Source organism: Triplophysa rosa, linkage group LG17, assembly GCF_024868665.1.
Source record: "Triplophysa rosa linkage group LG17, Trosa_1v2, whole genome shotgun sequence".
In the NCBI taxonomy this organism is placed as follows: domain Eukaryota; kingdom Metazoa; phylum Chordata; class Actinopteri; order Cypriniformes; family Nemacheilidae; genus Triplophysa; species Triplophysa rosa.
The window spans coordinates 3,001,669-3,027,261 of record NC_079906.1 but is presented as its reverse complement, the minus strand read 5'-3'; the positions used below and the strand labels follow the sequence as shown (position 1 = coordinate 3,027,261).

At 41.1% G+C, this 25,593-nt stretch overlaps 1 protein-coding gene across 6 annotated transcripts in view; it reads right to left on the bottom strand.

Annotated features, from left to right (window-relative positions):
* Positions 1 to 25,593, bottom strand: part of agtpbp1 (ATP/GTP binding carboxypeptidase 1) — a 96,503-nt gene that overhangs the window by 66,300 nt on the left and 4,610 nt on the right. For 3 of the 6 annotated variants that reach the window (XM_057356158.1, XM_057356155.1, XM_057356157.1), the window contains 4 exons: positions 25,391 to 25,458; positions 24,829 to 24,887; positions 23,547 to 23,701; positions 23,207 to 23,338 (listed from right to left, as the gene is read on the bottom strand). In XM_057356158.1, coding sequence (XP_057212141.1) covers positions 23,207 to 23,338; positions 23,547 to 23,701; positions 24,829 to 24,887; positions 25,391 to 25,458 — 414 coding nt within the window. Of the gene's footprint in view, positions 1 to 23,206; positions 23,339 to 23,546; positions 23,702 to 24,823; positions 24,888 to 25,390; positions 25,459 to 25,593 lie in introns of those variants that run through there. The other 3 variants (XM_057356156.1, XM_057356159.1, XM_057356160.1) reach the window with 2 other exon arrangements.

Here is a 25,593-nt window from a genome sequence, read left to right as displayed (position 1 = left end):
TGCACAGTGGAAACTAACTGCCAAAACTCAGAGCTCCGCACCTCTTCCACATTAGCATTCCTTCCATCTGACACATGTGCTGTGAAGCAGATTATCATCTAAGTGGACAAAGCACAATTTAGAAGAAGGTGGATACCTTAAAGACAGGGTGAGGAGATATAACAACATCATTCACGGACGATAATTGCACCATGGGAAAATGAGGCAGTTATGTGATTTGGGAAATAGTGACCTGGAGTTTGTGGAATGTAAACATTACGCGTCATCTATTTGACACCAAAGTTGGGAACCGAGAACTGATTCTTATTCAGAAACTTTTTAATCTTTGAAAAGATGAAAAGATGCTGGGACCTGTTAAATTTTAGGACATTTGGTTCTGGAATGTGCATTCTTTTGTCAGTGTGAAGAGAACACTATTTTAAGAGATGAACATTCATTCCCAGTGTCAAAGGTGACAAATGTGGCCATGGTTATGTGTATATAGGTTGAACTTTTTTTATCTTTTCTTTCCAAATTCTATATTTGTATTGCTTCGTATCATTATTAAAATGCCAATGGAGTTGGATCTGTATACTTTTCATTTTTATTTTATTAAATGACACAAAATAACATTTATTAAATGAACAGAGTTTTAACTGCTATAAAAATGAATTAATGGAACTAAAGGTATTGGAATAAACATCAGATGCACGGTATCGTTGTCATCAGTGAGTCTGACCAATCATGAAGAGTCATCAGAGCTCTGTGCTGTGTGCTTGGAAGAAGATGCTCATGACACTTTACAACCATGCGTAACAGTGAGATGATGTTCAAGTTGGACAAAAATGTACGACATGCACTGCTTCAAGTCAGCCGCCGATCGGTCTGTGTAGTGCCGCATGAAGTAAAACACACACCCCATATCTTCCTGGTCACGTGGTTTGGGGTGTGGCCAAGTATAGAGTATGCACACGATGTCACCCCACACAAAAGCCTAGTCAGTCATGCCCACTGAGTGGCAGAAAGACTAAATGCAGCAGTGTGTACTCTATTTAGAACGGGAAAGCTCTTTTTTTCTGAAAAAATAAAGAAAAAGAAACATTATTCCTTGTGGTTACATTCTACTTCGTTAGCAACACCCAAGTACATGATTTTAGTCATTTCTTTTAGTACATCATGGGTAAATGAGCTATGACAATAAAAACATATGAAATGAAAATGAAATTAAAGTTATATATGGTAACCCATACTTGAAATTTGATCTCATCCAGTAAACAGTGGACACATATGCACTGCAGTTTGTGAGCACACACACACACCCAGAGCAGTGGTCAGCTATCAATGTAGCACACTAACTATTAGGCCACATCTGTCCAACCTTTAGGCCATGACTTCCTAACACAGTACTTGATTTTGGACCCGGGTATAGTGATAAAATAACAGATTAAAAAGTGAATGAGTACTGGGTTCATGAGGAAAGCCAGTATGGGTATTATTTATAACTGTCACTAATGTATAATGTTTTTAAGAACCGTCAAAATGTCAAACACTGGCCTGCAATCAGGGCTGGGGAGCAACGAAATACATGTAACTTACGTATTTAAAATACAAAATTTGAGTAACTGTCTTGCGTCACAGTTACTTCTAAACGGGTGGTAAATCTGAAAAGTATTTTAGATTACCAAAGTGATTACTTGGAATTTTAATGTAATTTATTTCATTTAAACATATAAACTGTAACAGGTAATTAATGCAAACAGCAATCTGTGATTCTCTGACAATCTGCAAAAGCTTCCTAAACTAGTTGCTCATAAATTTCATACCCCTTGCCAAATATGCAAAATTTGAATAATTTTAACAAAATAAGAGGGATCTGGGTTTATAAATATTGCATGTTAACTTTATTTAGTACTGTCCTGAATAAGCTATTTCACATAATAGAAGTTTACATATACTCTGCAAGACAAACTCACTGAATTCATACTGATTGCCACATAAAAAATGTACATACCCTTGAATCTTTATTGTCTGTCATTACCTGAATGACCAATGACCGTTTTCATGTTTTGTGATAGTTGTTTGTGAGTTTCTTGTTTAAGTATTTTTTTAGGAAATTGCGACTTTTTGTCTCACAGTTCTGACTTTTTCTCACAATTGTGAGTTTATAACTCATAATTCTGACTTCTTTTCTCAGAATTGTAAGACATACACTCACAAATGTGGACTATAATCTCCAATGAGGGAAAACTGTAAAACTGATCTGGTTAAAAACAGTGTTGTGCAAGTTACTTCCAAACTGTAATACATTACAGATTACTTGTTACTGTTATTTAAAAGTAATCCCTTACCTTGCAATATTACTGTCGCAGAATTGTAATACTTTACATGACTCCTGTATTACTTTTGAGTTACTTTCACCAAAATAACTACAGAAGTAGAACTTAACATTCTAAAATGACAAAATGTCTTTGTATTTTCAAAATACAAAATATTTTTTGCCAATCAACCTCTAGACTGCTGATTTCTTGAACTAACTAGGCTATACAAAAATAAATACAAAAAAATGCTAAGATTAAATGCATTTAAATACAAAATAATAGTATTTTGTATTTCAAATGTATGTATTTGAAACACTGCCCATCCATGAAGTCTAATACGGAGGTTGATTGGCAAAAAGTATTTTAGTTTGAAAAAACAAAAATACTAATATTAAACACATTTCAATACAAAATACATTAAAAAAATTCAAAGGTACTTAAATACAAAATAGTCCCATCCCATCACTGAACTAGATTATACAGAATTCTAGCTAGTCATCATGTAAACGTTAGCTTACCTTACCTTACCATCATTGCTGCTGGTCACAGGGATCTTGCTAACTAGCTTCCTGAAAGCAGCCCAATGACCCCTTAAAACCTGCCCAAAAGTAATGAAAACTAGCTCAATTATTTTCCGGTATCAAATCAAAGTTAATAACTGCCAAAAGATGTTTATATTGCTATATTTACTTATCTGAATGGTTTCCTAGGTATTTTTATATATTTTTGTTCTGTTGAACTCAAAAGATGTTTTGGGGGATTTAGGAAAGCAAACAATTCTGGGTCACCTTTGACTACCATTATAATTTTTTCTGCTATGGTAGTCAATGATGCCAAAGAATTTTCAGTTGCTAACATTCTACCAAATATTTTTGTATTCAACCGACCAAAAACATTCTTACAGGTTTGGAACAATTAGAGGGTGAGTAATCCATAACAGAATTTTCATTTTTGGGTGGAGTGTCCCTCGAGGTCACGCACGTGTCATGATTCTGCCTCATTTTGTCATGTCTTTCTTGATCTTGTGGCAGAATCATGGCAGGATCCCGTTTAATGTGGAGAGAAGCATTTTGGCCCACTTGAATTGCCACATGCTCTCTCCGGTCGCGTCTCTGTTCCCGCCCTCTCGTTCCTCGTTTAGCTCTCCTTCAGTGTTTCATCCCCTACACTTGTCCCTTGTTAATTATCTTCTGTTAGTCTCCCTATATATTGCCCTCGTGTCTATTGTCCTGTGCTCGTTCGTTGTGCTTTTGTGCTTGTCTTATGTCTATGACTTTGTGAGTATTACCTTGGATTACCTTGCCTTGTGTTTACCTTACCTTACCTTGTCTCAACCTTACCTTACCTTGTCTCATCCTGCCCTGCTTTGCCCTGCCTTGTGTTTTTGACATTGTGTCATTGTTTAGTTTCTTAGTTATTTTTGTCCTGCTGTTTTTGCCCCCACGTGGGAAGTATTTTGGTTTCTGTTTTTATAATTAGTCCTGTCCTCGTTACCCCATCATGGGTGTTTTGTTTTTGTTTTAATAAATCTTTGTTAACCCCTTCACCGCTGCTGCCTGCTCTTGGGTTCTTCCCTCAAAGCCGTGACAGAACGGAAATGAACGAGAAATGTTTTTCTCTTCGTAAGACATGCAAAAACTTCCTTAAGAAATAAGCATGGTTAAATTTATGTTTTAGTTGTGCTAGACTGTGTATAACTGCTCAAACGTGATATTTGGCAGCCGGAAGAATCAACTGTTGTACACTCACGTGTGATTTCTTTCATTGTGTAACATGACATGCACCTTAGTACAAAACATTGGTAAAAACATCATTCGGATGCATTTTCTAATACCACCGCTATATTTTCCTATTTGGTTGAGCTGAGCTCCCGTGTCCCTCCCTGTACCCCCCACACTTTAGAGAACGGGTCCTCATCAATTAACATTTATCCTTAGAATATAAATAAAGATTTTGGTGGCCGCAGTACATTATGAAAGTAGCCCCAAAACCTGCAACCCCGCGGCTCCATAATCTTTCCCGCAACTGCATTTTCAAAATATCCCAATTGTGCGGGAAAACCGCGACCCTGGCAACACTGGCGTTAGGGCTTGAGCTCAGAGGCTGAAATCATGCCGCGTTACAATACAAAATACAAAGTTCCACCAGCCAGAGGGAGATGAATGACACCACACGCGTCTATTCACGAACAGGAAATAGAACTTACTTGTGGGATTTTTGATTTGTTAATGTCTTGCGGGCGAAAACTTTTTTGTAATGCAAGCGTTACTGAACATGTACAGAGTAAAATGTTACTGAAAATTGATCCTGTTTCCTGCATTGCTTCCTGTTTCCTGCATCGCTGCCGGCAGCTTGTTTGTATCAGTGCTCTTATCACTTCGCTCTAATATTAGTGTATTTTATTTTCGTTAATTATTATTGTCGTTGCTAACTTATCCTGATATCTCAATAACCCTGTTCCTGTTATTTACTTGGAAGAGTCTAAACCAAAAGTGATAGTTAACTTAACACCGTTAGCATAGCAATAGCGTGTTAGCTTGCTTTCTGTTCACACTGTGGAATATCATCTTGCCTCTGGTTTGTCTTGTGTGCTAACTGTTTCTCTTTTTAAGCGAGTATACTACGATCCATCGAGCAACCTTGGTAAGTTGGAATTGCACTTCAAATCCGGTGAGTTATGGCTTCTATTCCTATTATTGTTACTTGCACCTCATGTCATATGTTTAGCTAAGCCTTCTCTGTCAGCTGCGAGGGCTTTATATGCGATAAATGCAGGGAAATAGTTAGGCTGACAGAGAAGATCTTAGAATTAGAGTCTCGCATCCAATCTTTATCTGAGGATAGTAAGAGTTTAACGACGATAGAAAACACTTTGGATGCGAGCAACATTAGCGCACACAGCTCGGTTCCGGTTGAAAATCCTCCGCAGCTGGGAAACTTCGTGACTGTGAGACGGCGTAGTCGCAGGACAAAACATCACTCGACCGTTCCGATTACAGTCTCGAACAGGTTTGCCCCGCTCAGTGACGCACCGACTGAGAAACCTGCTGAAAGTGCCCTAGTTATCGGTGATTCTATTGTTCGGAACGTTAACATAGAGGCACCAGCCACCATAGTCCAATGTTTACCGGGAGCCAGAGCGCCTGACATCAAGTCAAATTTAAATGTGCTGGCTAAGGCTAATCGTAAATTCAGTAAGATTGTCATTCACGTCGGCACAAATGATGTTCGACTCCGTCAATCGGAGATCACAAAAGATAACATTAAAGAGGTGTGTGAGCTCGCAAGCATGATGTCAGACACTGTAATATTCTCTGGCCCCCTCAATGCTTATCGTGGTGATGAGATTTATAGCAGATTATCATCACTAAATGGCTGGTTGTCTGAGTGGTGCCTGCAGAATGATATAGTTTTTATAAATAACTGGAAGAGTTTTGAGGGCAGACCTGACCTGTTGAAACGAGATGGTCTCCATCCCTCCTGGGCTGGGACTTCCATCCTGTCTAGAAATATGGCAAAAAGTCTTAATGCTAATGCTAAAACTTGACTCGCTGGGGCCCAGGTCAGGGAGCAGACAGTATGGCTTAACCAACTGTCTGCTTGCCGTCTCACGTCGCAGAATACACAAAATGTACAACATGTAGTAATCCGTTCTCCCAAACATCACAAAATAGAGACTGTGTCTGTCCCCCGGATTAGCAAACATAAAATAATGCGTAAACCTCTTGAAAGTAATTTAATAAACGTTAAACAAACTAAACATGAACAAAATACAGATAATCAACTGTTACGACTCGGATTGCTAAATATTAGATCTCTCTCTAATAAAGCACTTTTTGTTAACGATATGATAACAGATCATAAAATAGACATGCTCTGTTTGACAGAAACATGGCTAAAACCAGATGATTATATTGCTTTAAATGAATCTGTCCCCCAAGATTATTATTATAAACACGAGCCTCGTCTAAAAGGCAGAGGGGGAGGTGTCGCAGCACTTTACAATAACTCTCTTAGCATTTCCCAGAAGTCGAACTCTAAATATAATTCTTTTGAAGTCATGGTTCTTCATGTTTCAACACCTAATACTAAAGATAAAACTCTTTTTAAATTGATTCTAGCTATTGTATATAGGCCTCCAGGGCACCACACAGATTTTATTAAAGAATTTGGTGGGTTCTTATCAGAACTAGTACTGGCCGCAGATAGACTCCTTGTCGTTGGTGACTTTAACATCCACGTAGATAACGTTACAGATGCCTTAGGAATGGCTTTCAAAGACACTCTTAACTCCATGGGCATTAGTCAACATGTGTCAGGACCCACTCACCTTCGTAATCATACTTTAGATTTAATACTGTCTTACGGTATAAATGTGGACGACGTTAAAATCCTTCAGCAGAGTGAAGACATTTCGGATCATTATCTGGTATTATGTTTGCTTCACTGGCCTACGGCTGCAAATAAAACTCATTGTTACAAATATGGTAGAACAATAACTTCAACTACCAAAGATGCGTTTCTCGATAATCTGCCCGAATTGTCTCAAATCATGAGAAATAACGTTGAAGATCTTGACATTACCACTGAAAATTTTAATTCCACCTTCTCGGTAACGCTAGACAAAGTTGCTCCACTACGTTTAAAGAAGATTAAAAATGGCAGCCCCACACCGTGGTATAATGAACACACTCAGGCTCTAAAGAAAGCGGCCCGAAAAATGGAGCGCAACTTTAAGAAAACTAAATTAGAGGTATTTCGTACAGCATGGAAGGATAGTATTCGAAAATACAGGAAAGCCCTAAAAACTTCTAGATCCGCCTACTTTTCATCACTAATAGAAGAAAACCAGCACAACCCTAGGTTTTTATTTAACACGGTGGCTAAATTAACAAAAAATAAATCGTCAGTGACTTCTGATCCTGTATATCAGCATAGCAGTGATGAATTTATGAACTACTTCACATATAAAATCCAAGATATTAGAGAAAAAATTATAACAATGCAATCAGAAGTGAAACCCGCTGAACAAACTAACTACAGCGCCCTTAAGGAGAAAATGCAATTATTTTATACCGTAGATCAAGATGAGCTGTCTAAAATTATTAGATCATCTAAATCAACAACATGCATACTAGACCCTATACCTACAAATCTACTGAAAGAGATGCTCCCAGAAATTATAGATCCTCTTCTTGGTATTATTAACTCATCTCTGACATTAGGACATGTGCCTAAAGCATATAAGGTGGCTGTTATAAGGCCCCTTGTCAAAAAACCCAACTCGACCCTAGAGAACTAAGGAACTACAGGCCTATATCGAATCTACCTTTCATATCTAAAGTTCTGGAAAAAGTAGTTTCAACTCAATTATGCTCCTTCCTCCAAAGGAATGACATCAATGAAGAATTCCAGTCTGGATTTAGAGCATGTCACAGTACAGAGACTGCTTTGATCAGAGTTACAAATGATCTGCTATTGGCGTCTGACCGAGGTTGTATCTCGTTATTGGTGCTGCTAGACCTTAGTGCTGCATTCGATACCATTGACCACAGCACACTCCTACATAGACTCGAAAATTATGTCGGCATTAAGGGAATAGCTTTGAAATGGTTTAAATCTTATTTATCCGACCGTTTTCAATTTGTAGCAATAAACAATGAGGTGTCACGCAAATCGCAAGTCCAGTACGGTGTACCACAGGGCTCAGTCTTAGGGCCTCTGCTCTTCGCATTATACATGCTACCTCTAAAGATATAATAAAGCGACACGGAGTTAGCTTTCACTGTTATGCTGATGATACTCAACTTTATATTTCCTCGAAGCTCATGAAACACAGCAGTTCCATCGAATAATGGAATGCATAGTCGATATAAAAAACTGGATGAGTAACAACTTTTTATTACTGAACTCGGACAAAACGGAAGTGTTACTTATTGGACCGAAAACTGCTATAAGTAACAACCAAGAATACTGTTTAACTATTGACGGATGTTCCATAAAACCCTCGTCGTCAGCAAAGAATCTTGGCGTTCTATTCGATAGTAATCTGTCATTTGAGAGCCACGTCGCCAACACCTGTAAAATTGCGTTTTTCCATCTTAAGAATATATCTAAACTACGTCATATGCTGTCAATCTCAGATGCAGAGAAGTTAATTCATGCATTCATGACATCAAGACTAGATTACTGTAATGCACTGTTAGGTGGTTGCCCTGCAGGCTTATTACAAAAACTCCAATTGGTCCAAAACGCGGCAGCTCGAGTTCTTACACGTACAAAAAAGTATGAACATATTAGCCCGGTTCTGTCAACCTTGCACTGGTTACCTATAAAGCATCGCGTTAACTTTAAAATCTTGCTTATTACCTATAAAGCCTTACATGGTTTAGCTCCTCAGTACTTGAATGAACTCCTTTTGTATTACAGTCCTTCACGTGCATTACGCTCTCAGGCGTCCTGTCAGTTGGTAATACCTAGAATTTCAAAATCAAGTGCAGGTGGTAGATCCTTTTCCTATCTAGCGCCTAAACTTTGGAATAGTCTTCCCTGCACTGTCCGGGAGGCAGACACACTCTGTCAGTTTAAATCTAGACTAAAGACGCATCTTTTTAATCTTGCATACACTACTCTTCCATAATATAAATCTTCAGAGGGTTTAGGCTGCATTAGTTAGATCAACCGGAACCAAAAACACAACTGATGTACTTGTTGCATCAAAGAGTACAGAACAGTACTCTACTCTCAGCCAGTCTTGTCTCATTGTTCCAAGGTTACCACAGCGAGCAGGATGCAGTTCATGGCCTGACCTGATGGTAGAGCGGAGAATGGGAAGTGGGGACCTGACAAGAGCTGAGATGATAGAGCTGGATAAAGAAGGACGCGGTCTCTTGACATGTCTTCACCACAAAACTTCAAATGCTATTAGATTATTAATGATAATCTTAAACTATAATTTATTTTATTATTAAGTTTATTTATTTTATTTAGCCTTGTTGTGCAAGTTCTCTGGAGCTTGTGCAGAGGCAGCAGCTTTTGCCAGAGGGGAACTGGAATCCCCTGGTTGGGCCTGGGTTCTCCTGAGGTTTTTTTTCTCGATTAGAGTTTTGGGTTCCTCGCCACCGTTTGCATACTGTTTTTGCACTATCTGCCTGACCGGGGGGGCTGCTTTAGAATCTTAAAGTTTTACTTAATTAATATTGCATATAGGAATTTATTATCTGTTATATTTGACCTGTGCTTCTCTCTCCTTTATCCTAAATGTGTGCTCTCACTGAGCGTGTGTGTGTGTGCGTACTTGTCTGTGTACGTACGTGTGTGTGTGTGTGTGTGTGTGTGTGTCTGTGTCTGTGTGTGTTGTGTGTGTGCGTGTTGTGTGTGTGGAGTGTTTTGTGTGTGGGTGTGTCTGTCTTCTGTGTTTTCAACCTTTTCTTGTTTTTGCAGGTACAACTTTGATTGTTTTGCTTGTAGTCAATGTGTCTCATGTACAGCTGCTTTGTAACAATGAAAATTGTAAAAGCGCTATATAAATAAAGTTGAGTTGAGTTGAGTTAGTATAACATTTATTCAACATGTTGTAGAAAATATCGATATTTTACATATCGGAAATACAGTCCATTCTCATCAAAAAAATACAGAGATATGCAATTGTATGTGATCAATCATCGCCCAGCCATAGTAGCAACATGTATAATTCACCATTCAACATGTCTGTCCACACCATTCGCAGCATCTCGCTACCTTCTTCCGAGTTCTAACTCAGTTTCCCAGCATGCACCGACATCCACATTTTTGATTAGTCCACACTGCATCACATCATCAGGTATTTCTTTAAGTTTGTCATCTTTTGTCTTATGTTATCTTGGTTATCACTGATATTTTAGTAGATACTTACCTGTTTTTGAAATACTTACCTGTTTTTGGATATTCCTGTTTTTGAAATACTTACCTGTTTTTGGATATTCCTGTTTTTGAAATACTTACCTGTTTTTGGATATTCCTGTTTTTTGAAATACTTACCTGTTTTTGGATATTCCTGTTTTTGAAATACTTACCTGTTTTTGGATATTCCTGTTTTTTGAAATACTTACCTGTTTTTGGATATTCCTGTTTTTTGAAATACTTACCTGTTTTGGGATATTCCTGTTTTTTGAAATACTTACCTGTTTTTGGATATTCCCGTTTTTGAAATACTTACCTGTTTTTGGATATTCCCGTTTTTGAAATAAACTCCTTTTTCTTATCTACCTCCGTGGTGTGCTCTCCGTCTACCAGAACCCTGACAATAGTATGTTTCCACATACGAGGAATTTGTTATAGTGACAGAAGCTCCACAGTGCAACAGGAAGACAGCAACAGGACAGAACACAGATGATAAAAAAAATATATATATATACAATAATATAGAAATAGGCAATGTACAAAACAGCAAAAACACAATATACAATATAGACAATTATGTACGTACAGGTCTGATATGTGCAAATTTGGTGTATAAATAATGTAAAATAGAGCTGTGTTTTCCACATTTAATGTCAAGTGTTCATAAGATGGATTGCCTGAGGGAAGAAACTGTTCCTGTGTCTGGTCGTTCTGGTGCTCAGTGCTCTGTAGCGTCGACCAGACGGTAACAGATTAAAAAGGGAGTGTGCTGGGTGTGAGGGGTCCAGAGTGATTTTACCAGCCCTTTTTCTCATTCTGGATGATTACTGTAGTGTATTTCGGGGAAACTATGAGTTTAACCACAGTAACATACGTATAATTAATTGTGATTAACCATTAATTATTTTATACACTTTAACCTGATGCAGCAGAACTAATAACAGCGACAAACTAAATACACTCGTCCACCGAGTGGTCAGCAGATCGTATATTAACTCTAAGAAATATTACTCCCCTGGCCTGGAAAAACAATACTCTTACTGTAGTACAGTACCACTTCAGAAATCTTAAGGAAATCAAGCAGTTTAAGTGACGTTGATATGTGATAAATAAACACAGAAACAATTCGAGCGTGGATACACATGCGGTTTATTTATCTATACTACGGGGGAACTAAAACCAACTACTAACAAGGACCAAACATTAACAAACAAACATAAAAGGATAAAACAGTAGAAAATGAAAGAAAATGGATAAAGCAAAGAAAAGGGCAGTATTAAATCAGCTATTCACATCTGCACGAAACATCAAGGACAAATCTCCTTATTTAAAAGGGGCAAAGCTTATACGCAACCGGTTAGCAATAGTTCAGATACTTGCATTGGCTTCTTTGTTTCTCGGGACACGTGCTGGCGCGCGTATCAAAGGGTCCTGTTGCGTTCAGAGCGAGCCGGGAGTCCGTTGGATTTAGCTGACTCAAACTGCTGGAAGATGCTATCTCTGAGGAGAGACAGGTCTTGAGAGGTTGAAAGAACAAGAACGAGCGGAACGCGCAGGAGCGCGAACGCCCACGAGCGAACAAACATACACAAAAGAGCAAGCTTTCCTGCGTGTTCAGGTGTTTTAACACAGAGGGTGTCACGCCCCTCCAAGGTGGGCGATCCAATGTGATGAGATAGTTTTGGGCGCGAAAACATGTTTCTTTGTCCGGCACGCTAACTCATTTGCATTTGGTCGCTTGGGAGTTTGGAGCAGTAGATAGTCTTAGAATAAAATAAAGTGAACATGGTATAAAAATACATTACTGTGCTATACACCATATTCTAAGAAAGGAAAAGAGGAACATTTTGATATGACCCATGAAAGGGTTACAATCACATTGACCTGTAGTTTGTACAAGAATGTAAATATAAACAGAAATACCACGACGCACACATGCATTGGAGATTATATATTGAAGGAGAATAACGGGGAGACAAACATACAACGTGGGGGTTACGGATATGCACTTTAAACCAGTCTTTTGTTGCTAAATAGAGAGAAAGAGAGATTCTTTTGGAATAAACCGAGGCTCTCAGCTTGTGGGCGACATGGTTTTTGTCACTTTGGTGACCAGCCCAGTCCTCCCCCCTGAACCTCCTTTGAAGTCCGGGGGGGGGTGTTTAGACAGGCCCATTTGCCCAGACTCGTCGGTGCCTGCTTGAAGTCCTGCTGAGAGGTTGCTGTGTTTTACAATCACAGATGGTAAACTTTGATCCGACCATACCCTACATATCCCCCCTTTGGGTCTAAACAGTGGTCTGTCTCGTGGGATGCTGGGTGGTACTCTACCCGCTTGGTGAACTTGCGTGTGATTGTAAAAAGTCATGGTTGCCCCTTGTTGACCTGGGCACCGGTCACACACAATCTTTCTTGATGTTCTACCCTGGGGAGGTGGCTGTTTTGCGTCATAGTGAGGGTGTGAAGTTTGCTGGTTGGAGCTAGAATCAACTCCACATCTACTGATGTGCTCTGTCGCTGCATGCCAGGGCAGTGCGCCACTTCTTTGTGTATTAGTGGCTGTGGTGTTGTGGTGTCTGGCCCATGGTGCGTCGTAGGCATACATCAGCATGACCCCCCTTTGTTCCTGGAAAGTTGCATGCCGTGGCGTTGTGTTGTTACAGGAACAGACTAGAGGATTTTGCTTATCAGACGCAGCAAGGTTGGATATCGTGAAAGGAAGGTGTTTAGCATCGCTTGTGAGCGTTGGTGGTTGCTTAAGCGAAGCTGTATTTTAGGCAGAGCCAGTGTGGGTGGGTGTGATGCGGGCGGCGTGAGGTGGTAGCTGTGGCTTAGAAGCGATGCGTGGGATGGGCGGGTGGGTTTTTGGTGACCACCGGTTGCCACAAAATGCCTCAGTTTTCACAGGTTTACTTTGAATGTTCTTTCACCTTTTCCCGCAGAGGAGCATATCGTGTTCCTTTGTGATGAAACTAGGTGTCTGGAAAAGGTGTTAATGTGTCACCATTCTGCCTGTCATGTCTTGTTTTGGCCACTAGGAGTCCCCATTGTGTTCTGGTTTTGATCCCTGTTTAATTTGAGTAGTTGTTTTCACCTGTGCCTTGTTTTCCCGTGTAGTACTTAAACCTTATTTTTTCCTCAGTTCCTTGCACTAAGTTTGTATGTTAGTACTCAACCTTGTGTTTTCTACCCATGTGGACTATTGCTTGCTTGCTTCCCGAGACTGGATTTCTTTTGTGACCTCCATTTTTGGTATGTGTTTGTTCCCCTGCGAACCCTGCTTTTTGATTTTATTCTATTTTTGATCACGAGGTTTTTTGATTTTGGACTCTGTGGATTTACCTCTCCACCTATTGGATTATTTACTTTTGTGAAGACACTGCGTTTGCCTTTGGCCTTTTTTTTGTTCATTAAACTGGAATACTTAACCTGCTGTGTCTGCCTATATCTTCTGGGTTCCATCTGATACCATGTGGCTCGACTGGTGTAGTGACTATCCCTTACACCAGAGACCCAAGTTCGAGCCAGGGTCCTGACATAATGCTCGACTGGCTTATGATTCGCTATGTTTCTTGCCAAGTGATAGCGTGTGAAACTTAGCTTGGCCTACTTTGAGTCTATACAGGTAAGAAATTGTCTGATGGAGTTTTGCGATTTGAAGGATTATTCCGGATAGCTGTCACTTGTGCTGTGATGTTTGGGGCCCCAGCTTGAAGTGTTGCAGTGGGACAGGCTTGTCATTTTCCACAAAACACCTGATCTGGGCGTGCAGTGCCTCACCATTGTGTTGTCGACCATGTGGCTTTGTGTGCATGGGATCTGTGGTGAGGAGGCGTTGACTGTTAGAAACATTACAGGTTGGTGGCAGGTCTCTATGGTTACCTTCTGTGTTCTGATGTGAATGGAACATCGCTGGATGGCTTGTGAAGGACGGAGCAGCTCTTGTCATCTGGGTGCTCAGGCTGTGGTAAGAGTCGTGTTCAGCTGGTGCTTGGCTACCCCCCTTTCGTTCTGGTCACGTTGTCAGTGTAGACCAGTGTTAAGGCAGTGTTTGGCAAGTCCAGCTTTCAGATGGAACTCCATTCAGCGAGGGTAGATCAGGCATGTGGTGAAGCGCAGGTGCCATTTGGTGTGGCACCATCTTGAGCGCTCATTTACATGAGTGGGCAGTTCTTTTTAACAGTTCACAAACCTTGTAGGTGGTGTTCTGTGTAGTCCAGGATGCAGCTTGCTTGGGATGTAATGACATGTGGTTCTGTGAGTGGGGCCACATAGTTGACATTAGTTCTGCATCATTGTCTTTGTGAAGAGTGGCTCTAGCACTTGCAGTTGATGGCAGGTGCAGGGCGTTGTCCATCTCCTTAGAGTGGTAATCCGTTGTCATGCTCTTCATGAGGGCATTGTTCAAAGTCTTTGGTAAATGTACTCACTTGTACAGTATGCATGCTGCAAAAGATGACGTATTCAGTAAAAAGGGGGTGTGGCTTCCAGAGTGGGCCATGCTCCACGTATTCCATTGAATATGTGTGGTTGAGGGCTTGGTCACACTGTGTGTTGAGCTGAAACAATGACCCTTTTGGTGAATGCAGGTGCTACAGTCTCATTTATTCACCAGAGTGCAAAGCTCTGGGCTGTTCTAGTCTGGTAGAAAGTTCTCGCACTTGACAGGGCCCCCCATGGGGCTGTGAGATTCATGAGAACCAGGAAGTAACAGTTACAGCATTGGTTATTCCATTTCAAGTTCAAAGCACGGGTGTCCTAGGCCATGGCCGTGGTTGACAGGCATGAGTCCAATGTAAACTGCGCGCACTTGACAGAAGAGGAAATGTCTGATGCTGGTGTTGTTGTGGAGGGCGTGTGAACAGTGCAAAGCTGATGTCTGCGATATCTGCCCCTAGTTCCTGTATGGTGCCTGCTATCATCATGTCACTTGTTGATGTGCCTTTGGCAGGTAAGGGCAGGAAACATTTCGGTCGTCGGCTGGTTTGACCTTGAGACTGAGTTCTCGCGACCGGCTGAGATGTCATGCCTAACTTTTGTGACCTGGCAATGCATTTCAGATGAGTTGGCTGGCTGTGAAGCGGAAGTTCCCGTACTTGAGCCCAATTCTTTTGTAATGGTTAAAGTCTCTTAGAGGCTCAAAACAATTTAGCAGGTCTCTGCTGGTGAAGAGAGGGCGTGTGTCCATCCGTGATATGTACATGGGGTGTACATGCTCGTGGAGCTTCTGGTCAGGTGTGTGGGAACTTCTTGTTTCAGTCATACCTCAGTTGATGGCCGCGTGTGTGTGTCTCGGCTTGTTCTGGGTAGTCAGCCGTCTGATGAGTGCGGTCTGGGTGCCATGCTCATCTTGTGTTAGGATGACTGTCTCTGTGGTCGACAAGCAGGTTGCAGAGATCTGGAGTTTTCTCAGTAGGAGGGCATTCATGAGGGTTATTCGTTTCTCATGCCACTCGTGGTTGAAAAGAGTCTGATTTGGATTTTTACATCCTCCTGTTGAGGTTTCTTGTAGAATCGCTCCTTTGATGTTCCAGGATCTCTGCTGGCTCAACGTATTTGCACGGTTTTGCTTCTCTGGACAGGTGTCTCCATGGTGTTGAGATGAATTCCTTGTGACTGTTGGGCCGGAACAGGTTAGTGGCTCCTAGGTTGCCAGCTGGGTTTCCCGGGGCCCGTCTTTCGTGTCCGACGAAAGTGGTCAGCTCCATGTTGTTCAGGGCATCCTGTCTGGTGCTTGGCTGTTCCCGGCAGGCTGTAACATCTGCTGAGTCTCTGTGAAATCTGCTGCTGTGGTGCACCTCAGAGTCAGTTCTTTGTGATGTGCAGAGATAGGCAAGATTTAAACAGTCTTTATGGAGGCAGCGCTATGTTCTCTGTAGGTCTTATGGCTCAGTTCCGCAGATATCAGGTGATCTTGGCGGAAGAAGGCCGTGCGCTTGGTGATGACTCACAGTGTGATGGGATTTCTGAGGCAGGAGAGTTTTGGTTGAAGTCTTCTTCCCTTTCGCCTGTTCCGTCCTCTCATGTAGGCTCGGATGCTGGCTGTAGCAAGGTGTTGTAGCTGCTGTAATCCGCTTTACAGTTTCTACTGCTGGCATAGGATGCTGTGGTCCTCTAGGCTGGAGGTGATCCTAAGCAGGTGATCTGTCTTGTGTGGTCACACTGGGCAGTGTTCCTGCCTAAGAGTCAATGTTTTGCAGGTAGGAGTTTGTTGTGGCCTCCTGCAGTGTTCAGGGTGACAGCATTAGTGGTGACAGCTGTCATGTTTCTGGCCAGCTTGCTGGGTCTGTGGGGACACGCAGGGTATGTGTCTGCAGGTTCTTTTGAATGGTTCCTGCCCCACCCCTCTGTGTTTGCTGGCTAGTAAGGTGTGAACAGTGGGCTTTCGCCCCCCCCCTCTTTCGCAGCTTTGGGCTTTTAGCTGGGGGGCTGGACAGGAGAGATTCTGTGGCATTCTCCTGTCTGTTCACCTTGTAGTCTGCAAGCTAAGTTCAGTTCCTTTTGGTTCCATTGCTGAGTCATGGCTTGGACTTCAGCGTGGACTGCTTGCAGATGGCCTTTATAGGCCTTGGCCGTGGCATTGTATTGCTGTCTGCCTAGGCCATTATGAAGAGAGCTTCTGCATGTTAGAGTTTTCCTACCAGCCCTCTCTGGCATCTGCTCCAATTGCTCTCTTCGCTCAGTCTGTGTTGCAAAGGACTCTTGTAGCTTTCATCTCCTCCTGTAGCTCCTGGTCCTCTTCATCCGCTGTCATTTGCAGGTCCAGCTGGTCTAGGCGGTTCTGCACGTGCTCCTGGCTCTAGTAGGACAATCTGGTCGTGGTCACTCGATGATCCTGGCTGTGCACTTCAGATGAGTTTGTTGGTCTCTGTAGTTGTAGCTCTGGTTTAGATCGTGGTACCTTCACCGTTTAGGTCGTCCGACCAACTGCTCTCAGCGCAGTTGCCGTGTGCAATGTTGGTCCCAGCAGGAGTCCATCGCAGTGCTTAGCCTGGTCTCTAGTCTGGTCTGGCAGGTGACAGGACTGGATGGTCTGGACATGCTGGCGCACTAGGGGGCGAGAGAGAAGAGCACAAAGGGCCAATGCAAGTCCCTACAAGTTAAGTGAGCTCTTACTACTCTATAGTCATTGTTGTGCAGCTAACTGGGGTGAACAGTCAGTGGCGCAACTGTAAACACCTATTTATCCTGGCAGTGACTTGGCAGGGGGATAGTAGGTGTGTGTGTGGGTATGTGGGTACAGGGAAAGAGTCTGAGCAAATGTGTCGATGGGTTGAAACTTAGGGGGTCATTCTACTGACTGGGGTAGTTTACTTCATCAACACATTACTGAGAATTCCCTGATGGCTCATGCAGATTCAGTCTTCTAGTGAACTACAGGTAAAACAGGACAGGATTAAAACAAAAATAAAAAGATAGAAGAGGGAACAGAGAGGGTTGCCCTACTTGGCTCAGCTGGTTGGCAACACTAGAGTTATGACGGGGCCTGCAGCTAGGGGGCGCTATGGTGTCATATGTGACCCTGGATCACAAAACCAGTCTTAAGTAGCACAGGAACATTTTTAGTAAAAGACAAAAATACATTGTATGGGTCAAAATTATCGATTTTTCTTTTATGCCAAAAATCATTAGGATATTAAGTAAAGATCATGTTCCATGAAGATATTTTGTAAATTTTACAAAATTAAAAATTTACAAAAACTTTATTTTTGTGAGTGGATGGTCTGCCACAATGCCCCTGATTAACAACTTCAAAGGCAATTTTCTCAATATTTTGATTTTTTTGCGCTCTCAGATTCCAGAGTTTTAAACGGTTGTATCTCAGCCAGATATTGTCATATTCTAACAACTCATATATCTATAGAAAGTCTATTTATTCAGCTTTCAGATTATGTAAAAATCTCAATTTCGAAAAATTGACCCATAAGACTGGTTTTGTTGTCCAGGGTCACATATAGGCTAGGGAGGCAGCTAAACTCAAAACAACTGGGACAAAATAAACAGTTTAACGGGGGTGGAAGGGAGAGTTCCCACTTCTCTTTCCGCCTATAGCAACTCAGTAGGGGCTGTACCTTATTTAATAGACCTGGGCGTGAAGTGAGGGCCCCCAGGTGGGTACCAGTAAAGCAGGTCCAACTGTCCTGCCTTTCTGGACACACAGCGGCAGACACCTCAGATCCCTTGCCCTACACGCCACTCAGGTGCGACCACACAAACAGTCACAACTCTCAGCCCAACCTGGCAGTACCTAGTGAGTAACCGACTGACGGGCACAGAGAAAATTGGGGTTTTACCCGGGGGTGCCACTCGCAACAGACATAGCCCATAGGCTTTTCTTCCCGCTAAGTGGCACTTCACAGTGTTATATACCCCAAAATTGCTGCAGTGCATCAGTCAGCGCTATTGGTCCCCACTCGCACCTGAGTGCCAGTGGCTGAAGTCTCCCTGCGTGCCGTCACCTAGAGTGCGGGGACTGAGGTATCCAAGGCTATCCGCCGCCAGTGCCAGGCACGCCAGGACAGCCAAATCCGCCCACCAGACACCACTGAGGAGAGAGACGTTACTTCACTACCCAGGTGCCTTAGAGGAAGTGCTACCTATAGGGAAACACAAAGGCTGAACAGGGCTAGGGTTAATGGCATAGCTGGAAATAACCCAGAAGAGCAAAATAAAAGGTCAAACTTTAAAATTTGCGAGCCCAGTGAATTAATTCAAATCAAATTTTATTAATTATGTTCCAAGGTAGGGAGCAGTATAGGGAATAATGAGAAATGAAACAAACGAAACCTACAATATTAAAATAACTGAAAACCAAATTAAAACCACGTAAACCCGAAAACTAATTATTCTTATAATAATAATTAATTAAACTGAAAATAAAACTCAAACGTAAATGAACAAAATAACTGAGAAAATCAAAACAACAAAAACGGAAATGAGAGAAGTTAAAGAGGGAAAAGACTGACTGAGAGGACCCACACGGTGGCGTGAAGTCGGGAAGGAAGGAGTGGAGTTAGAAAAATGTTAGGCACTTCCAACACACTGCCCTCTGGTGTTAGTGGGATGTAACACCCTACCCTAGACTTCAATGCGATTACATCTCACGTTTAACTCTCGTTTTACACAAAGACTTTAACAATCACTTTAAAAAAACATTCCAGCGGCAATTGCTGTTGACAAGAATTTACATCAAGAATAACGTAAAACACAGATTAAATAATGAAATTCAAACTGGGTCTACAAGAAAATGATGTTACAGCATTTGACGTCCCAAATCCGTGACGTGGGAAGCGTCACGGATGGTGACGTTTGATCTCGGCGGATCCGAGTTTCGCATCAGCTCGCTAGATGCCCTGACGCGCGGCAGGATTTATTCGCTGCCCAAACACTGAGTTAAAACACACAGTAACAAACAAACAAACACAACGGGATTTCTTCGCCGTCGTACAATTAACTTGATCAAGATTTTTATCACACTCCCCTTTAAACGGTCGTCATCTACTGTTTAACTATACAATATACAGTAAAATACATATACAGTAACACAGTATCCTTCCGCCTCGTCTACTCAAAAAGAGGAAACAAAAAAGCACACATTAGTTAGCTAGTCTAATGGTTAAACTTCGGGGAGCGGTGTGTCTTAGTTGAACACACTGGAACACGCAATGCATCAAAATTACACATAATTCGGCCGTACATGAACTAGGGAGGAAATTCGCTCCACTATTTCTTTCGCGCTAACAAGAGGATTTCTTCGCTCAGATTAGGGCGGTCAAACGATATCGGGACTCTGTATAAAAGATTTCTTCATTTTATAGGGTCACATTAAATTTGCAGTTAGCTTAACCATCATTAACAAATACCTTGGGCTTTTCCTAAACAGGTCACAGAGGCTTGTTTCGGCGCAGTAACTTAAGGGAGCGAGTCTCGCTCTACCTTCTTCGCGCTAAAAGAGGATTTCTTCGCTCAATTTAGGGCGGTTAAATAATATCGGGACTCTCTATAAAAGATTTCTTCGTTTTATAGGGTCACATTAAATTTGCAGTTAGCTTAACCATCATTAACAAATACCTTGGGCTTTTCCTAAACAGGTCACAGAGGCTTGTTTCGGCGCAGTAACTTAAGGGAGCGAGTCTCGCTCTACCTTCTTCGCGCTAAAAGAGGATTTCTTCTCTCAATTTAGGGCGGTTAAATAATAGCATAGTGCGCTATAAAGAGATTTCTTCGTCTTTATATTGTCACTAACTCTATGACAGAGGCCGAGGTTTTCTCTGCGAGAAGCTCAAGAGTCTGCCAAGGATAGGTGGGTGGGTCCACACCTTCATTCATACATAAAGTGCCATTTAAGAGAGTATTCGGTTTAGGTAACACCCATGGAAACACACATGAATAGTTACTGAGTTCTGCTCACAAAACAAGGTTTAAAACTGCCTGCATTCTCCACCAATATATGTAGTGTATTTCGGGGAAACTATGAGTTTAACCACAGTAACATACGTATAATTAATTGTGATTAACCATTAATTATTTTATACACTTTAAGCTGATGCAGCAGAGCTAATAACAGCGACAAACTAAAATGTACTCGTCCAGCGAGTGATCAGCAGGTCGTATATTAACTCTAAGAAATATTACTCCCCTGGCCTGGAAAAACAATATTCTTACTGTAGTACAGTACCACTTCAGAAATCTTAACGAAATAAAGCAGTTTAAGTGACCTTGATATGTGATAAATAAACACAGAAACAATTCGAGCGTGGATACACATGCGGTTTATTTATCTACACTACGGGGGAACTAAAACCAACTACTAACAAAGACCAAACATTAACAAACAAACATAAAAACGTAAAGCAGTAAAGAATGAAAGAAATAGACAAAGCAAAGAGTGGCAGTATTAAATCAGCTATTCGCATCTGCATAAACCATCAAGAACAATCTCCTTATTTAAAAGGGGCAAAGCTTAAGAGCAGCTATTTAGAAATAGATCAGATACTTGCATTGGCTTCCTGGTTGTGCTGGGACAAGTTCATGGTGCGCGTGCAAAAAGGTTTCAGAGTCCTGATGAGTTCAAAGCGAGCGGGTGAGTCCGTCGGATTCTTTCTTAGAACCGGATTGGCTGACGAAGGTAGAACGGCCGAAGTAAACTGCCGGAAGAAGCTGTCTCCGAGGAGAGAGACAGGTCTCGAGAGGGTGACCGAAACACGAGCGAGCGGAACGCGCAGGAGCGCGAACGCCCACGAGCGAACGGACATACACAAAAGAGCCAGCTTTCCTGCGTGTTCAGATGTTTTAACACAGAGGGCGTTGCGCCCCTCCAAGGTGGGCGATCCAATGAGATGAGATAGTTTTGGGCGCGAAAACATGTTTCTTTGTCTGGCACACTATCTCATTTGCATTTATGGTCACCTGGTAGTTTGGAGCAGGAATAGACTTTGAATAGAATAGAATGAGTATGGTATAAAATACATTACTGTGCTATACACCATATTCTAATACATGAAAAGGGGAACACGTAGATATGAAACATGAAGGGGTTACAATTAAATTGACTTGTAGTTTGGACAAGAATGTAAATATACACAGAATACCACTAAGCACATATGCCTTTGAGGTTATAGGTGAATGAGAATAACATAGAGGGAAGCATACAATGTGGAGATTCATGTGTATACACTTTAAACCAGTCTTTTGTGGCTAAGGAAAGAGAAAGAGACATTCTTTTGGAAGAATTTGAGGCTCTCAGTCCCTGGGGGCCACATGGCTTTTCTCACTTTGGTGAACAGTCCTGTCCTCCCCCCAAGAACCTCCTTTGAAGTCTAGGGGAGAGTATCCGAATCTGTCCTGGTTTAGATGAAGGTGTAGAGAATAGGACATTTGGCCAGACTTGTTGGTCCCTGATCGTAGTCCTGCTGAGAGGTTACTGTGTTTTACGATCACAGATGGTAAACTTTGATCCGACCATACCCTACACCTAGTTAATTCAAGAAATCAGCAGTCTAAAGAGGTTGATTGGCAAAAAGTATTTTGTATTTTGAAAATACAAAAATACAAAGATTTTAGAATGTTAAGTTCTACTTCTGTAGTTATTTGGTGAAAGTAACTCAAAAGTAATACAGGAGTCATGTAACGTATTACAATTCTGAGACAGTAATATTGTAAGGTAAGGGAGTACTTTTAAATAACAGTAACAAGTAATCTGTAATGTATTACAGTTTGGAAGTAACTTGCACAACACTGGTGACGGAGCAGTTTTGAACGTCATTGTTTATCTGGAACTGCTTTAATATTTAACTCGTCCAGATACTGGAGAGAGAGAGACAGCGAGAGCGCGTTAGCGCTAAAACTGTAGAGAGAGCGCGTTTTACTCTCTTACTCAATGATGAATAAATTTACATTTAATCCGCGGGTCACATGTGTGTTCCGATCCGTACGGATCACAGATCATCCGCGATCCGTTTCACCACTATACTGCAGGGTAGAGGGAGAGGAAACGCGCGTTGTAGAGTTGTTTGTCCGTTTAGGGCTGCTGTACAAAACATGGTGGCGAATTCAATGTATGTAGGCCCACTCTGTATGTAGATACTGTATAAACAGCTTATTCTAAGGTATGAGAAACACAACGGTTCATTACGTAAGGTCTTTATACACCCCTGAAGAAAAAGTTTTGTATATTATATTGCATTTCTGTCAATAGATCCTCGTAAACACCCTGTATTGTTCCTTTAACTACTAGAAGACAAAATTAATAAGGTAGTCAATGCTGCCTTAGAACTGTTTGATTTCCCACATTCTTCAAAATATCTTCTTTTGTGTTTTACCGAACCAAGGTTTGGAACTTGATCGTGTGTAAATTTTTGGGTGTACTTTCCCTGTATACCAGAGGTTAATCTAGAAATAATCATTATCTGCCCCAGTCCGGTAACAGAATATTATTAATATAAAAAATACATTGAGAAACATATTGCACCAAAAGATAGATATTACCAACCTGACTGGAATTACAGTATGAAAACAAATGTACTTACTGTTGCCTGCATAGACCCGCAGCACTTGTAGGCAGGGCAACAACATTTTGCAGTTCTGCAGATTGCGTTTCACTAAATTAACAGTCACATTCAGAGCCCCGTTCAGACGAGCTTTAACACCAAACTTCCTGTCTGAGAAGGAAGTGATGTCAGTGAAAAGTCACTGCCAATTGCGGTTTCCAACAGCTTAATTGAAATTTTCGACAACTTAACATTTTACATTAACACTCCAGTTAATAAACCAAGACAATGTTTCGATTGTACCAAATATCTTATATACTAGGCTTAAATTACCATGTCCAAACATACAGTAATGTAATTAATGTGATGTCTGTCTTACCTTTAGGTCCGACCTTAACCAGCAGAGAGTGAATGTGCAGCATTAGTTCTTCATTCATAGGAAGGTCTTTGCTGGAGCTTACCAACAACTGTAACAGAATAGCTGTTCCTCCCTTAGACACAAATGCCCCAATCCTGCGGCCTCCACCTACCACAATAAGCACAGCAACAGATGTGACACAGCCTCTCTGTCCTATAGTATTTAACTCAGGTTGAAAACAAACAAATTATTTTATATTAAAATATTAAAATTATAATTTATCTTCATATATGGGACTCAAAATGTTAACATGCAAAAAGCACATATATCTATTATTATAGTAATTAAAATGACTTCAGTGGATTAATAAATGTCTTCTGAAGCAAAACTGTCATGATCCTACCTCACCTTGTCATGCTTTTCTAGTCTTGTGGCAGGGTCATGACAGTCCCAAGTGTTTAGTGTGGAGAGAGACATGGCATTGTTTGTTTTTTTTGCATGCCATGTGCTCTCTCCGGTCTCGTCCTTGTCCCGCCCCCTCGTTTAGCTTTCCATCAGTGTTTGATTCCCCTCACTTGCCCCTTGTTACAGTAATTATCCTTTGTTAGTTCCCTTATTTAATGCCCTTGTGTTTGCTGTCCTGTGCTGTTTAGTTTTGGTTCATTGCGTTGTGATGTGCTTTACTTACTGCTGATCCTTGTTCCTTGTATACCTTCCTGCCTTGTATCTAGTTTAGTTAATCCCGTTTCTCTGTTTTTGCCCCCTCGTGGAAAGTTTGTTTTACAGTCTTGTTTTTGAAGTTCATATTGTTTAGTTTTCGTTTTACCCCATCGTGGGTCTTTTGTTTGTTAAATAAAGTTTTGTTTTACAACCGCTGCCTGCGCTTGGGTTCTGCCTTCCCCGATCGTGACACAAAACGATAGGTGTGTAAGAAAACAATATTTTCAGTTTATTTAGCAAAACTTAAAAGTGCTAAATTCAAATATGGTGGCACATCAACAACTTCAGAATTCATTGGTTCTTTTGTGTCTTGTGACTCAATATCAGACACACGAAAACCAATGAGATTTGAATTTACCGACGTGCTGCTATATTTGAATTTAGCACTGATATGCATTTGCTTTGATTTTACTCGCTAAGATGATAATGACGGCATTTTAATGTTCAAATTAAGTCTTGTCTGTGATGGAATAAGGATGATTTTAAAATGGATTTTTCATTAAAGTGGCACATATAATTATTTCAATAAATCAACAACTTTTGGCATAACACAACAGACACAGAAAATAAACACATACCCACAGTCAGCAGTTCATTCAAAATATTGAGAATGTTTAGGGTGGTCTGCAAGTCCCGTGTGTTCTGTGCAGAATAAAGTGGATTAGTAGTTGGAAAGCACTTAATCAGAATAACCTGAGCTCAATTAATGTGACTGTAATATCATCTGCTGTGTATGCCAGCAGCAGACAACATGGAGTCCAAGTTCGAGATCTACGTCAAATCTCAAGTCACTCACAAGGCTTTTTTGCAACATTTCTATTTGCTGACTGTTAGTCTTTTTAAACCTGTCAAATAACAATTAGATTTTTTATTATTGTTTGGCCAGTTGTGACGTATATTTGAGTGTAACAGCTTCTAGAATGAGAAACATAAGGCGGGGCCTGATTTCATCCTTCAGAAATCGATTGGATTGATGTGAATTTGCCAAGAGTGTGAAAAAGAATAAATGCAAACAGTTGCAGGAGCAAATAACTGGGAACATATGGTGCTTTTTACTGAATAACAAAAAGTTAATTGTTCAAGTCGAGTTTTGCAAATAAAGTGTGACTCAACATCTCAGACTCCTGTTTCCATCTGTCTAGTACCTCTAGAGATGAGAGAATAACTTCCATCCCACTTGAGCCTTTAGAGACCATCTCCTTACGGGTCTTTTCTGAAAAGAAACAAAGAAATGTGTCATGTAATACAACAGAAAGACTATTTCCAGATCATTAAACAAATTAAGCTGCTAAAAAGTACACAGAAACTTTCTTTTAAAAAGCAATTTAGTATACTTAGTAAAGGGACA